General features: G+C 38.0%; 1 protein-coding gene across 10 annotated transcripts in view; it reads left to right on the top strand.

The window, feature by feature from the left end:
- Window positions 1-12,769, top strand: part of RAPGEF6 (Rap guanine nucleotide exchange factor 6) — a 188,009-nt gene extending 175,240 nt beyond the window's left edge. For 7 of the 10 annotated variants that reach the window (XM_053220571.1, XM_053220563.1, XM_015067412.3 and 4 more), the window contains 4 exons: window positions 3,831-4,059; window positions 5,361-5,863; window positions 8,141-8,455; window positions 9,163-12,769. In XM_053220571.1, the coding sequence (XP_053076546.1) occupies window positions 3,831-4,059; window positions 5,361-5,863; window positions 8,141-8,455; window positions 9,163-9,188 (1,073 nt within the window). In that variant the 3' untranslated portion in view covers window positions 9,189-12,769. Of the gene's footprint in view, window positions 1-1,263; window positions 4,060-5,360; window positions 5,864-8,140; window positions 8,456-9,162 lie in introns of those variants that run through there. The other 3 variants (XM_053220589.1, XM_015067416.3, XM_015067414.3) reach the window with 2 other exon arrangements.
- Window positions 12,770-15,566: the final 2,797 nt, after the last annotated feature.

The raw sequence follows: 15,566 nt of genomic DNA, 5'->3' as shown, positions 1-15,566 counted from the left end.
AACACAGGTCTCTGATCTTGTGGTATGTAGCTCACATGTGATTTTGTGAAGTACAGTCTGTTTCATCCTCTTACTGTGTGCCTGGTGCCCTCCGAGGTGCTCCTTACCACATCCATTCACACATATGGTCCTAATGAACAGTGGCTGTGTGTTCTTAATCCTCTTTCAGGCACATCTTTACACCCTCCACCCCTTGGGGAGACTAATCGGAAGTCCCATCATAGACAGTTCTCTAACTAGGAAACTAGTTGATTGGATTTGGTGTTCTTGCCTGAACGTTACTTGTGAGAACAAGAATTTCCCCATTGCTCTCATTCTCGACAGAAAATCTACTCTCACCACTAGAATAGAGAGTCTTTGCCACAGTGTCTTTCAGTATGTGGCCAGCAATTGACCTTGACATTCATAGCTTTGGGAGCCTATCATAGGCATGTTGAGAATCTTTGGAAACCTGAGGAGTTTATTATCTTTAAAACTGTTACTAATTGTCTGTACAGTATGTTTTACCAAAACCCCAACCAGTTATTGGATTTCTTTTTGTTTCCATAGACATGGTCTTGCCAGTAGTCTGTAACTGAACAAAAATGTTATTAAACTAAGAGTACAATAGTAGGATCTGTTTCTGGTTCTTGCTAAACTTTGGAATTAGTGTTCTGTTTTTTAACATTCAAGGAAATAAGCCTAGATTCCTATTTTTTATAAGGGGAATTTATATAAGTAAGAACTTTTAAAAAATGACATCAGGCAGCCTTAACCTCCATCTTCCTCACTGCATAAGGAGGGCAACCTTTCCACCTTGGAGATGAAACAGGATCAGAAATGGTGCTTTATAAATACTTATATTGTACTTAGTATTTATATGTCCTGTCTGGCTTTTTACCAAGCTTTTTCTTAGTAGAATCTGCCTGAAAATTATAGACATAGTTACTTTTGAGAAATAATTCTGGTTACCTGATACTCTTGTCATATTTTTCCTTATGATTTTACCACCCTGGCTTACTTTCAACAATATTTTATTACCAGCTTGTTCTGATTAAGGTAATTTTTCTCCCATGTTCTGTTTTGCAATGACTGAAGTATTTATGGTATATTGTAGACTTCTGTCCTTTAAGAAATACATTACTAGATTTCAATTTTTCCAGTATTGTTAAAATGTTTGAATTTTTTTAATAACAAAATACTCTGTAATAGAAACCAAGCTAATTGTGATTAATTGGAAAGAATTAATTGACCGTGACAGGGTTTTTGCATCTCTCCCTCCAGTTGGCAGTATCCTATCTGATCTCAGCATCCTGCTGCGCCTCTCAGGGTCTTCCTCATCCCCTCCCCGTGAGTCCAGCACCAAGATCAGTGGCCAGAGCTGCCCCGGCATAGGCGGGGTTTACTTGCAAAAGAAAATCCTTCAGATTACCAGGAGCACAGCCAAAAGGACAGACAGGACCGAGAAGGCCACTGAGGAGGATAGAGACAGGACAAGTTGTGAGAACACAGCCAGAAAAAGAGTGACGTCCCCGTTTAGAAGATTTAGGGAAAGAACTCTTTCAAGGGAGAGACTAGCCAACAGCAAAAAAGAGGACGCAGATCACAATCAAGCTACAGAAAGCTGTGAGAAAGTGAAGGATGTTGGAAGCAACATCAAAGATGAGAAAGGGAAAGACATCTTCAGTTCAAATAGCCGAGGCAACAGTAACACTTTAAACTGCTTCTATACGCGATTCAAGTCTAAAAGGAGAAAGACAATCTGATGGAGTTCCTTACTTAATTTTAGTGTGGAATTTGTTTTCATTTATTAATGTAAATGTAGCTTAAGTTATTTATCGAACAAATTTTAGTCAGAAAACTTAGTGTATAATATGCTTGATATAGGCATTTTATGATTAGTGTTAAAGGTACTCTAGCAACAAAGTCATATTTATATAAAGTGCCTTATTTGTACATGTTATTTTCCTAATGTTAGTAAAATTTATACTCTTGTTTTCTGTAGTTGGCTTTATTTCCTACTGTGAATGAAATAAGTAGAGGTACTTTTTAAAAATCAGTATTTACTTTCTCATGAGAACACCCAGGAATGATCTTATCACCACCTTTACCTCAGAATTCTATTGTTCTTATTACTGCAACTACTTTACCTGCTAAGGGAAAAAGAAGGCAAGAAGCTGCATCTTGTCCACACTTTTAATTTTATCCGTTTTTCATATAAATCTCTGGCCCAGAGGAGGAAGAGGAGATAGTCTAAAATAGCAAGTGAAAATCATGTGGAAATTTGTTAAAATTTATGTAGTTACTGTGTCTACCACAAACCTCATAAATACTGACTTGCCACAAATAAGCCCAAGAATATATATATTAATAACCCTTCAGGTGATTCTTAGAGCTGATTATATTTGAGAAATACTGATCTAACAGATACAGGGATGTAATTACTCTTAAAACAGTAAAGCAGGTCTATCCCCTAGGATAAAAGAGCAATGATTTTTTCTTTTGAGGAAGAATTTATATATGTTTATATTTATATATTTTTAAATTTACTACATCCGTTTTCATGGTATGCTTGAAAATTACCAGTCAATTCATAAAGGGCACTGAGAAAGTAGCAGTGAGTGGTCACAGGTCAAAAGACTGACTTATCTCAACTTGTCGTGTGCCTGGTCCCATAAGGCAAATATAAATCAGCCATATTCTTGGTCTTAATTTTTCTTTTTGAAATAATTAGTGGAACTACTCATTATGGTTATTGTTCAACAGATTTTTTTCTTTAGTGACTTGAGTTATATGTGAATATAAAACCTGTAGTTTTTCTTAATGAGATTTCTAGGGATTGTCCTGAAAGTCATGTATCTCTTGAACCTCATTTGTCCAGTGAACAGGAAAATAATTGTTTGCTTCATTGAGACCTACTGGCATTTTCTTTTCTTTCTAAATAAAAGAGGTTTTGTTTACTTTTCTAACAGTTATCAAAACAGACATAATGTACATTTAACTGTCATGCTGCAGATTTATTTTTGGATGCTTCCATCTCATTCCATCTCTACCCCTTTATTCCAGAAAATGCAAAAGAAAATGTCTCTTGCTATATCTGCTGTGCAGTAAGTCAGAGAACAATTTAAAACAGGCAGATGCTGTTTTTTTCAGAACACATTTTTATAAATTTGTCAGTTTTGCTGTTTAATGCAATATTCTTCAAAGTTGGTGAAGAAAAAGGAAACCAGGTATAAGATTAAATCCGTATTTATTAAAAAATATGAAAACAATTGCTTTCAACTTGGGGCAAGACTCCTTAGGTATTATTCAGTATATCTAGGGTAAGTATGTGTGGTTGGAGAAAGCAGAAAAGAATTCTTTCTCTTGAGTCTTGATTCCCCTCCCCCACTCCTACCTCAAGGTGATATTCTAGACATTGAGATCAGGCCATGAAATATTTATCTTCATTAAAAAAGGAGACGCAGGATTAAAAAGAAGTTGAGAAATTCAAGATGTCTGCTTTTTACTATTTTGAAATACATGTAATTTCTCCTTGTTTTATTAAATGCTTACAACTATGTGAGAACGTGGGGCAGGTACATATTTGGACTAGTTTCCTTAGTAGTCCTGATTTTGACTTCCAATTTCTTGAGTTTGGAGGTGGGTTGGTACAGTATAGATAGGTAGGTGAGTGAATATGGAGGGAAGGTGTGTAGGAGATTGGCATCATTACAGCCACATAGATGGAAACTGAGATTGCTACTCACTGTCTTTTGCTGTTTTTATGCTTTTCTTTGTCTTCTCCCTGACCACATACCCCTACCTATTTCCTTGTTTTGTAGTTTAATCACTTGTTTTTTCTCATTTAGGTTGTACACTTATGCCATCAACTAAATCTGACAACTTGTCTGACTCCAGCCATAGCGAAATTTCTTCACGATCCAGCATCGTGAGCAATTGTTCTGTTGACTCCATGTCGACAGCTCTACAGGATGAACGGTGTTCTTCACATGCTATGGCGGTCCCTGAATCCACTGGACCATTGGAAAAAACAGAACACTCCTCAGGAATAGGAGACCATAGTCAGCTGGGCCCTGGGTAAAACATACTTGCCTGTGTTCATATCACAAAACCCAAGCTGAGTGGCCACTGCAAGCAGTGCTCCCCAACTTGGCCTTAGATACCCCCTATCCCCTGGGGTGGTTGCAGGGGGAATCCCTAAAATAATATGAGGGCCAAGCATGGATTGTCTGTATTTCATTTGCAAATGAGTACTATTTTATGTATGGGTGCTCATTTTTGAAGTGTTAGTGAATTCAAGTAACTTTCTGTCAAGTATATTTTTATTTAATAAGAACTCACAGAAGCTGCTGTTGACAACAGGGGAGGTGGTTGTTGCACTGTGGCTGTTAAGTTAGAGAATGCTCAAAAAGATTGTATAATGGGAAGTATACCCAGTACTGTACACAGTGTAGACATGTTGAGGGAGTAGGGCCAGTCCTTGATCTGAAAGTATGATTTGGAGAGTAAGAATTAAACCAGCTTGTGGAACTCCAAAGCTTTTTTTTTTTTTAAGTTAACTGTAAATTTAAATTTACAATCACATAAAACGGAAATTTTTGAGAAAACATTGAGAAAGTTGATTCTAAGCCAATAAATAATGTTAAATTTGGTATTCCTTAATATGAAAAACTGAAGATATAGTAAAGTATTAGCATATTTATAAAAGTTTTTAAAGTATGATTCTCTAGACCAGGGTTCAGCAGACCTTTCTATAAAAGTCAAAATAGTAAATAATGTCAGCAGGCTATCAGTTTGCTCCAGACCATACAGAAACATCTGTTGGCCAGATTTGACCCTGGAGCCTTTATTTGGGCCACCCCTGCTATAAATACTAGAATTCATTTAATAGTTGTTAGTTAGTCGGGGAAGTTACTCTTTACTTGGCATTGTAGTAGGCTGATCTCAGAATTAAATTGGAAAACCAAACATGGTTCCTATAGTTGAGAATTCTTTATTCTGTATCCATGTAGAGAATGTAGCATTATATTGACCAAGAATGAAAATGTATACTTCATTGTATTCGTTTCAAACCTCATTTTTCATTTTCACTTAAAATCAATTCAAGAAAAATTCTTAGGTAACCTTGCTAAGTATTTGAGTTTCTTCCATGTATGTTTCTAGCTAAATACTAACATTAATGGGAATAGAGATTAAGTGATGATTAATTACAGTGTCTTTTTTTCTTTCAAAAGATTATTTTGGTATTGAACATTGATGATCCATGTTCTGTAGTCTCTTGTAGGCAGTAGTACTTGGATTGGACAGGAGGTTTTTCCAGGAAGCCAGTAAATCATTTTTAATTGTGTATCCTTAACTTTTTTTTTTTTTTTTAAAAGGTGGACACTGTCAAAACCATCTCTAGTCAAGAGTTTAGCTGTGTCATCTTCTATGAGTAATGAAGAGATTTCTCATGAACATATCATTTTAGAAGCAGCCGATAGTGGTCGTGGAAGCTGGACTTCCTGTTCAAGCAGCTCCCATGACAACTTCCAAAGCCTTCCAAACCCAAAAGGCTGGGATTTTTTGAACTCTTACCGACAGACCCATTTGGATGGCCCCATTGTTGAAGTTGAACCCCCTGACTGTGAGCCCTATTCCTGTCCTAAAGGCTGCTCCCGAACTTGTGGTCAATGTAAAGGAAGCCTAGAGACTAATCAGATGAGACAGAGTTGGGCCTCCTCCAGTTCTCTGTCTGACACATATGAACCAAACTATGGGACAGTTAAAAGGAGAGTGTTAGAGAGCACCCCACTTGAGTCCTCTGAAGGCTTGGACCCCAAGGATGGCACTGACCCAGTTTATAAAACTGTTACTTCAAGTACAGAAAAGGGCTTGATTGGTAAGTTGTGTGTTCTTTGTCGTATCTGTGGCATTGAGAGATTAAGTGGCAAAAAATCGCATTGGGATATGTTGGCCCAGAATTTTACGCTTGGCAGATATTCCATCTCTCTCTCCGACCTCTCTTCCTGCCCTCTACAAACAAGTTATTTTCAGAAAGTTCATGCTTTCTTAAGGGTTTGGGGGCATGTGCTCAAGCCTATTAAAATGAAAAGACTGTTATGAAGGTGCTTAATTAAGGCGACAGTTTTGTTTTGTTTTTCAGGTCTCTTTGGTTTCATTAAGGAAAGATTTTATTGTTATGCAGTAGTAATGAAGGGATTGTTCTCTCTCCACCTCATAGTTTGGGCCACAAATGCTTTCTACAAATGGTAGAAACTTTGGTACTATTTTTAGATAGCAGAAGTGAGGGTAATTGTGTTTAGAAAGTCCAAATTTTCACCATACCCTTCTAGCACACAGCATGGGTGCCCCAACTCCTGTTGTGGGCTCCATTCTGACCACACGCAGCTCTCTTGGTGTATGTATCCTTTTAGTATTTTGCCCTCAAATATATTTTTTTCATTTATTCCTTGAATTATGTAAATATTAGGATATAGTAGCCCCTGCTTTTCTATTTATATGGAATGACTATATTATGAATCAACTCTGTAACATATTCCTGAAGTCAATTTAAATTTCTAAGAATGTGAAAGATGTGCTGATTTTTATAGCACATTTGTAGTACATTTTTTTTACTTGTCAAATTGCATTATGGTTTGGGATTTTTAGCTCATTCATTTTTTTCCAAGGATTTTTTTGTTAAATCTTTCTAGGTAACCACTATATGGATATATAAGCATGTGTGTGCAAGGATATACAATTAATCTCTTGTCCTTTTAGGCAACTAGATTTTTAAGAATCTTTTATTTCATTTCCAGATGACTCTGGGCAAATTCCTTAAATTCTTCATTCTTGTCTTACTGGTCTTGACAACTTGTGCTCTGCCCTGTCCCTGCCACATCCTCTCAGCTAGGAATGGAAATCCTTTAGGACCTTGATACTATATGCAGATTTTGCTGGTACATTTGTAGAAATTTCAGTATGGGAGAACTTGATCCTCTAAAAGGAGAGTTAATATTAGAATTATTAATGGTCCTTTTTAATTTATTCTGCTTATATATAGGTAATGCTTGTGTTTAAAAGTTACTTACGTCATCAGGATATTCAGATCCACCTGTCCCTTAGATCCTGCGAATCACTCTTAATTTCACGGAACTTCCTTTTTTCTTTAACCCATTTCTGATGCTTTTTGAAACTTTGCCTTACTCCCAACATTTGCAAACTTAGGGAAAAGGATTTTAGGTCACAATTTTTCTAAAGTCACAGTTATTTTTTCAAAAATGTTTTAACAATTATTCATTTTTGAGAGATGGAGAGAGGCAGAGCATGACTGGGGGAGGGGCGGAGAGAGAGAGAGAGACAGAGAGGGAGATACAGAATCTCAAGCAGGCTCCAGGCTCTGAACTGTCAGCACAGAGCCCCATGCAGGGGCTTGTGAACTCATCAACCATGAGATCATGACCTGAGCTGAAGTTGGACACTTAACTGACTGAGCCACCCAGGCACCCCAATCACAGTTATTTTTAATGTCTACTAAAAACCACGGAAACTTAAGATGAATTGCCTAAAATGATAGCTGTTTTTTTCTTTTTCACTTAGTCACAGATCAGAAGTTGGAAGGAAGGTTCTTGAAGGAATTAGGACCTCTATTTCCCAGAACGTTAATGTTGTTCATATGCCAGGACTGATAGTCCACCTGGGAGGCCATGAAACAGTGGTTTGTGTCTCAGGGACAGGGTAGAAGAGACCTGAAATAGAGGGCCCAGACGTCCTTCCTGTGAAAATCCTCTCAGTCAGAGCATAGATGTTCAGGGTAAACTCTTCAATGCTTCTGACTCCATCGTCCTCAGACCTGGAGTCGTCGAGCAGCCAGGCAGACATCTCTGTGGTACAAGGGCCCCCCTGCAGAGGGGGGCCTATCATGGCATCATTGTTTTCAGTTCTCTGTCACTCTGTTTATTTATGTTTATAAGACCTCATGTGATTTATGTGTTTGAAAAAACAGGTTTAATACTAAGGTTTAAAATAGTATGTTTTTATAATCTGTCATTGTATTCAAATATATTTATTTAGTTTGGTTTTGGTTTCTGTTTTGTCAGTGTAATAAGTTTCAGTATGGTTTTTTTCATTTCTTACATTTTTCATTAACATTTCCATTGCTTATTTTTCATGCCAGTGTACTGTGTCACCTCACCCAAGAAGGAGGATAGGTATAGGGAGCCACCTCCCACTCCTCCAGGATACATGGGCATTTCTTTAGCGGACCTAAAGGAAGGACCCCACCTACACCTAAGACCTCCAGATTATAGTGTGGCAGTGCAGAGGTCAAAGATGATGCATAGCAGCCTCTCTAGACTTCCACCAGCTTCTCTCGGTAGCAGCCCCGTGGCCTGTGTTCCATCGAAGATTGTAACTCAGCCTCAGAGGCATATTTTGCAACCATCCCATCCTAAACTAGCAGATGTGACTGACGCAGATAGCGAAACAGATGGTATGTTGACAAACTACCTTAATGGGTCTTAAATGAATTGCTGAATACATTAATTGGTCTTTACTATGTTATTTTACATAATCATTAATGTTACATGTAAAATGCCTTACAAATCTCTGGTAAAAAAAGAAATTCCTAAATACAGGGGTGTATTTTTTTTTTAATGGAGAGATCAAGCTGCTTGTTTCTTTGCGCCCTGTACCTTTCTTCTGGCTCAAATAGGGTATTCTCATATTTGACAAATAGCAGCTCAATCTCAGAGGATAATTTCAAGAGGAGGCACTTGACATTAGTGGAGTTGTGTCTCCCATAAAAAGCATGAAAACTTCAAAGTGCAAATATCAAAGTGCTGAGTTGCCTGAATTCATGCCGTTGATGTCGTTTCTCTTATGAGCAAAACTCTTGACTGACTGCAGCTGGGGCGATATTTCAAAAATGGTTCGCTTTATTAAAAATAAGTAAAATTGTATCCTTTTAAACAGTAGAGTAATGAAGTGATGAAAAAGCAGTTAGGAAATTGTAGTTTTTCAGCCTTCAAGTGTGATCAACACTCATAAATGTCATTATAATAAAATCAGGGCCCTGATGGGATATTTGAGAGGATTTCTCGTTGAAATTGACTAATGTCTAAACAGGTAACTACATTATAAGTTGATTTTCATTAATATGCCTCATCTACCACTTTCCTCTGTTTTTACTGTTTGCAGAAAATGAACAGGTCTCAGCAGTCTAGACTTTGGAGCACCCGTTTGAAGTTTACTGAAAGTCGTCGGGGAAGGAGTGGGTAGAACCATGTCATGATTCTGCAGGCCATTGCCAACAAAAAGCTTGCTGCTGCTGCTAATCCAGAGGTTTCATTCCCCATACCCTGAGCAATGAAATAGCCCTGAGTTATGCTTCCTTTTATTTAATCCTTGTAGATGCATAGTTTCTTCAGCTATGGATATTGTGCCTGGAAACCAGTCTTCACTTCACACACCAGACCTGCCTTGGGACCACAGTTACTAGAACAGATTCAAACTCAGAGTCCTCCCTGTGTATATCAGATTTTTCTTGAAGAAGTTATTTTTAAGAGAGTAGTGGTAGTATTTCCAAGCCATAGCTTGGGTTAATGGACAAATTGAAAATGTCTGCCAATACCAAGGATACTCTTGTGTATTTGAAAAGTAACTTATTATTTCAAGTTTTGTGGTTTTCTTTGTATTGGGGAGCTACCATTAGTGGATGTTTATGTTTTAGGCCATAAAACTGTCTCTGGTCTGAACAAACTGAAGTCATCTTTACAGGATGATATGCTTAATGTATACAGAGATGAACTTGATCTGTTGCACCAGTGCAAGGTAGGGTCTCCGTTTGAGTGGGGAAGGAAGCCGTATTTGTTTGAGGTGTTAGGAGGGAAGATACTGCCATCTGCTGATTTGGAAGGCCATATGAAGATGAAGCTGCCACAGGGTTTCTTATCAGTCCTTTGGGAAAGGGAGGCTATAATTAGGTCGGTAGCCACCCTCATCTCTAAAGAATGAAGTTTTCCTTAAACATGTATACCAACCCTTTTTGAAGTGAATGTCGTGCTGCATCTACCTAAAAGTATAAATCCAGTAAGTAGGGAATGGGTTCTAGAGAGTTCTGCAGAAACCCAAAACAAAAATTTTTAAATGCTCAAATAATGGAGTTCTTTTTTTAAGAAGGAAGTGCAATCATTGGTGTGTAATCATGGAGATGAATTAAGCTTTATGTAATGTTCTGCAACATCCCCTCCACTCAATCTCACAGCATGAGGCTGTGTTCATAAACCTTGCGGCCCCCACCTGCCTGCAACACAGCTCATTAGTGTACCAAGGTATTAATTGGTTGAAAATTTTAGTGGGGGACAGAGGAGCTAGAATTATGGGAATGATTCTCTCTTGGCTCTCAGTTTAAGCCCTTGAGAGGAAAGAGATCTATGTTTTAACAGTCTGTTGGGCATGGCGCTCCTTAATTGTTTAGTTAAAATTTCCGTGACTGTTTACTGGGCGACCTAGACCTTACACATTTTTACAAATTAAATACGGTGTTTTCTATATCTTAAGTTTAAATTTAATCATGTTTTAAAAATGTAAATGCAGGTGAGAGCTTAATTAACTTCTGTGACTACCAAAAAAAGAAAAAAAAAAAAAAAAAAGCCAAAGCCATTCATGTGCACTACCCAGATCAACTTGGAGCCAAAATGGGTTTACTTCTGAGTACTAGTTGTCTATATGTGAATTTATAGGATTTAGCTGGTTTGTGATTTCCTTTTCAAGACTGTGTTTCCTCTTTTTTTCCTAGCTGTCTCTTCTCTATCTCCTTCCCTGCACTCCCCCACCCCAACCCTTGGTTTTTTGTTGTTGTTGTTGTTGTTGTTGTTGTTAAGTAGGCTTCATGCCTTAGTGGAATTTGAACTGTTGACCCTGAGGTTAAGAGTCACATGCTCTACTGACTGAGCCAGTTAGGGACCTCTCCCACCCCAGTCCCCTTCGTTTTAAAATCATGAATCATTTCCAAGTGGTAAGTGGCAGTGGTCTATCTTTTCTGCCAAAATGATTGTCTCTTCATTTTAGGAAAAATAGCCTATCTGAAAACTTCCTTTGGGCCAAAAACAAAACAAAAAAATGTCAATCTGAAACTTAAAGCCTTAAAAACCTGCCCACCACCCCACCCCACCAGGTATGTCAGAATGAGGCTAATTGGCTCTCTAGCTTTCTTGGTCTGTTGAAATGGAAAATGGCCTGGATCAAAAATCCTGGTTTAAAAGTCACACTGTAGTGATTTAACCTATAAATACTGGTCCTTTGATTACAAAAAATGTTCCTTCACTGATTTACACAGTATTGTTTTCATGTCCAGAGCCAAACAAAGAAAGATACTTTTGTTAGTCATTTTTTTTTGTCAAGTTTGAGTATTTATTCTATTTTATATCCATTTCCCCAGAAAAAAAATGTGCTGTTTGTAAAATATCTGTTCATTTGCAGGTGTTTGAAATCATATGGGAGCCTTACCTGTCTTTGTCCTTAATGGTGTCAATAATATCTTGCACAGAGAGTCAGAGGCTGTGCTTTGGGACTGCACCTTGTAGCTGACTTTGTCTGTCTGGCTCCAGCTGTGAGTGTTTGAGTCAGCCAATCACAGTGATCAGGAACTAAAGCCAAATGCTTTGTATGTGGTATGTGTGTATCTCCTAAGAACTCATGGAGTTTGGATTTTTACATTTTAATTTTAATTTAGGGAACACTTCTGCCTTCTCTTAGTTTGTTACATGACTAGAACAAGAGAAGCCTTAACCTGTATTTCCTCCAGTTCTCAATCCCCATTTGTTTTTGTTTTTATTTTAAAATTTTAATGAGACTAGTGCCCTCATCCCACCTCAACTCTAAATCTGTCGGGACTTAATGAAGTAGTAAATCCTCAGTGCAAAGTTTCTACCAAATAAGTTTCAACAAAACAGTTTCTTCATAATGAAAGATTTGAACAATGAATCAATCCAGTATATACTTCCATAAAAGTTTATCTTAAGTCGTAGATTCTTATTTCCTCCAAATGATTACTATGAATCTGATCTTTGGGGAGAAAAAGACTTAACTGTTTTTTCATGAGGGTGATAAGTCACACTGTCGTCATCTGTATAGCCTCCTTGAGAATCTCCCAGGCCGGGAAATGAGGCAGTAATCATGAGGATTCCCAAGAACAAACCTAATTTTTATAAAGTGTTCTCTTCTCTATAAAAAGAAGGAGAGAAAGAGTTTCTTTGTATATTTAAAACAATTACTGTTATTCTGATACATTTTAAGTTTCTAAAAAATGTGATATTAAAGTAGATGTATCCCGTTAGCAGTACCTTAAAGGCCAGAAAAAAGGGATAAATCTTCAAAAAAGTGTCACAGTACATTTTCAAATTTAAACTTGAACTCCAGTTCATCTTCAGCTTTTGTTGTGCTTTTTTAAGGCTTCTTTATTTTTGATACACAGAATGCAGTTGTACTTGACCTTTTGAAATAGAAACATGTGAGCTTATCAGAAAAAGACAAAACAAAACTGCACAGTTGTAATCGAATGCAATTATACTGCACAATTCAGTGATTGTAAAGTATCCTGTAATGAGCAATGTTTGTCTCCTATTTTTTGATACCTCTTAAACTTATGTCTTTTAGAAAGACAGTGCCTCTGTATGCTTTTTGTATTTTTACTGAGTGTAAATATTTGTTATATTTTTGGTTAAGAGAATGTAAAAGTACTGTTTATTATTATCATATCTACTAATACATTGGTGGAATCAATAAAGAATCTACATTAACCTTCTCTGCACGTTATTACAAATGAATGGACACAGATAACTCAAGAGGGCCAGTCTGGGACCGGCATTGGTGTCACATTTCCAGATACCGGAATGATGCAATTATTGTTGACTTTGTAGTGTCTTATAAAATGCCCACCTGTTGTTTGGTTCTTACAAAGTGTGTTCGATTACGTATCAAGCAATAATGGTTACTCCCATTAGGGCTTGTTTTTCTCTTATGACAGGAAAGTCTGTGGGCAGACTGTCCAGGGCTAATCAAGTGACTGCACACTGTTGTCAAGGACTCGGGGCTCTTGTCAGGACATTGATACCTCTTGACATCACCTCTGTTTTGTAGGAAGGGCTTAAGGGAAAAGGTGCAGATTTTATTAGCAAAATAGCAGCTTTTCCAGAAGCTCCACTAGGTATTTCTGCTTTTATCTCACTAGGCAGAAATGTGTCACATTATCGGTGGCTGCAAGGAAACTTGGGAAGTGAACTTTTTTTTTAAGTATATTTATTTTTGAGAGAGAGGTGGTGGGGCTGGGGGGTGGAGATGGGGGAGAGAAGGAGAGAGAGAATACCAAGCAGGCTCTGTGCTGTCAGCTTGGAGCCCGACACAGGATTCGATCCCACCAGCCACTGTGAGAGCATGACCTGAGTCGAGATCAAGAGTTGGACACTCAACCGACTGAGCCAGCCAGGCACCCTGGGACGTGAAATTTTTAGTTGAGCAATCCATGGTTCCAAATACAAGTGGGATTCCTTTCAATGAAGGAGGAAAGAATGCATGTTGAGTTGGCAGCTGGCTTGGCCCAGCACAGCATGCCTATTGCCCACTCCTCTAGTGGCAATAAATGCAGCAGCTTCTTTTACGGGATCAGATCCTAGGACCTTGGCAGAGAAGGAGGAAATTATGTTTTAGCATTCCTTTCTAAAATTTTCCCAATCTTTAGTCTGTACCCAAAGAATACTATTTCTGTGAAAGGTAGGGCTTCTTCGTCCTCCCAGCAGACACACCAGGTTTTCCCAGGCTGATCCTTCCCCTAACCATTTGTGCAGTATCACTAGTTCATTCCTGTACTTAGAAAATACAAAACATGGGTGTAATAGGTTGAGTAATGGCTACCCAAAAATATCAAGCCCTAATTTCTAGAACTTGTAGATGTTACTGCATTTAAGAACAGTCTCTTTGTAGATATAATTAAGCATTCTGAGATGAGATTACTTTGGATTATCTGGATGAGTCCTATAGGCCAACACAAATGTCTTTGTAAGAGAGAGACAAACTAAGAAGATAAAAATAGACCTAGTGGAGAAGGCAGTGTGAAGACAGCAGATGTGGCCAGGAGTGGAAGGATGCCAATAGCTTCCAGGAACTAGAAGAGAGGAGATTGTTCCTTAACGCCTCTGGAGGACACCTTGCTTTGGACTTCTGGCCTTGTTTTAAGACACCCAATTTTTGGTCCTTTGTTACTGTAACCCGACACACTACGTTATTTGTCTGATATTGCGGACCCAGAATCTGCAACCTCTCTGCCATCCTCCAGAAGCACCTGATGAACAAAGACCAGGGGTACTGGCCACCCCAGAAGCACTCTCTATAGCCACCTGATCAGTCTGTTGTTTTTGCAACTGTTTACACAAGGGACATTCCTATCATCCTTGCCAAACCCAATATTTCTAATTTTTCTCATTTCAGACATTGTGATAGTGTGTACTGGTATCTTACTGTGGTTTTAATTTTCACAATGACTAACAATGCTAAGCATCTTTTCAAATATTTATCGGCCTTTTGGATATTCTCTTTTGTTAAATGTTTTTTTAAGATTTTTTTTTAAATTTTTTTGCTAGAATATTGAACTACAGTAGTTTTATAATGACCTGTATCTAGCAATCTTAATTCATTTATTCTAGGTTTGTGTTTCTTTTGGATTTTTCTAGATACTCCCTATCATGTGCTCATAATGACTTTTATTTATTTCCAGTCATTTTGCCTTTCATTTCTCACCTGATTGCACTGGTCACGGTGCTGGTACAGTGTTGAAGTGGTCAGGGTGAAATTCCTTTCTTTGCTCCTGATCTCAAGGGTAAATTTTGTGATTCGCTATTGATCGGAATGACTGCTCTGGGGTTTTAATAAGTATTCTTTAGGGTGAATTTAGGGTGTTTCCTTTTATTTATAACTTGGTAAGTGGGTTTGTGGTGTACTGAATTTTGGCGCATGACTTTTCTTGAATCTGTTGAGATGATCGAATTATTTTTCTTGTCTCTCTTAGTGTGGTTGGTTAGTTCATAGATTTCCTAGTGTAACCCCTCCCTCTTCCACACCTGCTCCCCCACTCCACCATCGGCTTTGCTAGAACAAACCCCACTTGGTTATGATACTTTCTTTTTATAGATATATAAACAAGATATATAGATATATCTTGTATTTCTTGATTGATTTTGCAGTATTTTACTTAGAATATTACATCTATGTTGGAGAGAGAGATGGTCTCTAACATCCCTGTCTTATAATACCCTTGTTAGGTTTTGGTATTAAGGTTAAACTGGACTCGTGGAAAGAGCTGGAAGTTACTCTTTGTCTGTTTTTGAAGCTTATGGAAGATTGAACTCTAGCTACTTGCATCTTCCCGGACTCTCACCTGTCTCATCAGCTCTGGAACACTGATGAGCTCCGCCTCATTTTCTCCTCCCTTACATTACAGCCTGGAAGTTTTCTTCAGGTAGTAAACTGGGGCAGAGGTAAGGCTCAGCTCTTGTTTTTGTGCTCTCGAGGATTACTGTTCACTGCCCGATGTCCAGTGTCTTAAGTGG

The sequence above is a fragment of the Acinonyx jubatus genome, chromosome A1 (genome assembly GCF_027475565.1).
Source record: "Acinonyx jubatus isolate Ajub_Pintada_27869175 chromosome A1, VMU_Ajub_asm_v1.0, whole genome shotgun sequence".
NCBI lineage: Eukaryota > Metazoa > Chordata > Mammalia > Carnivora > Felidae > Acinonyx > Acinonyx jubatus.
Note: the sequence above shows the minus strand (reverse complement) of the source record. Positions and strands in the feature narration are given on the sequence as shown.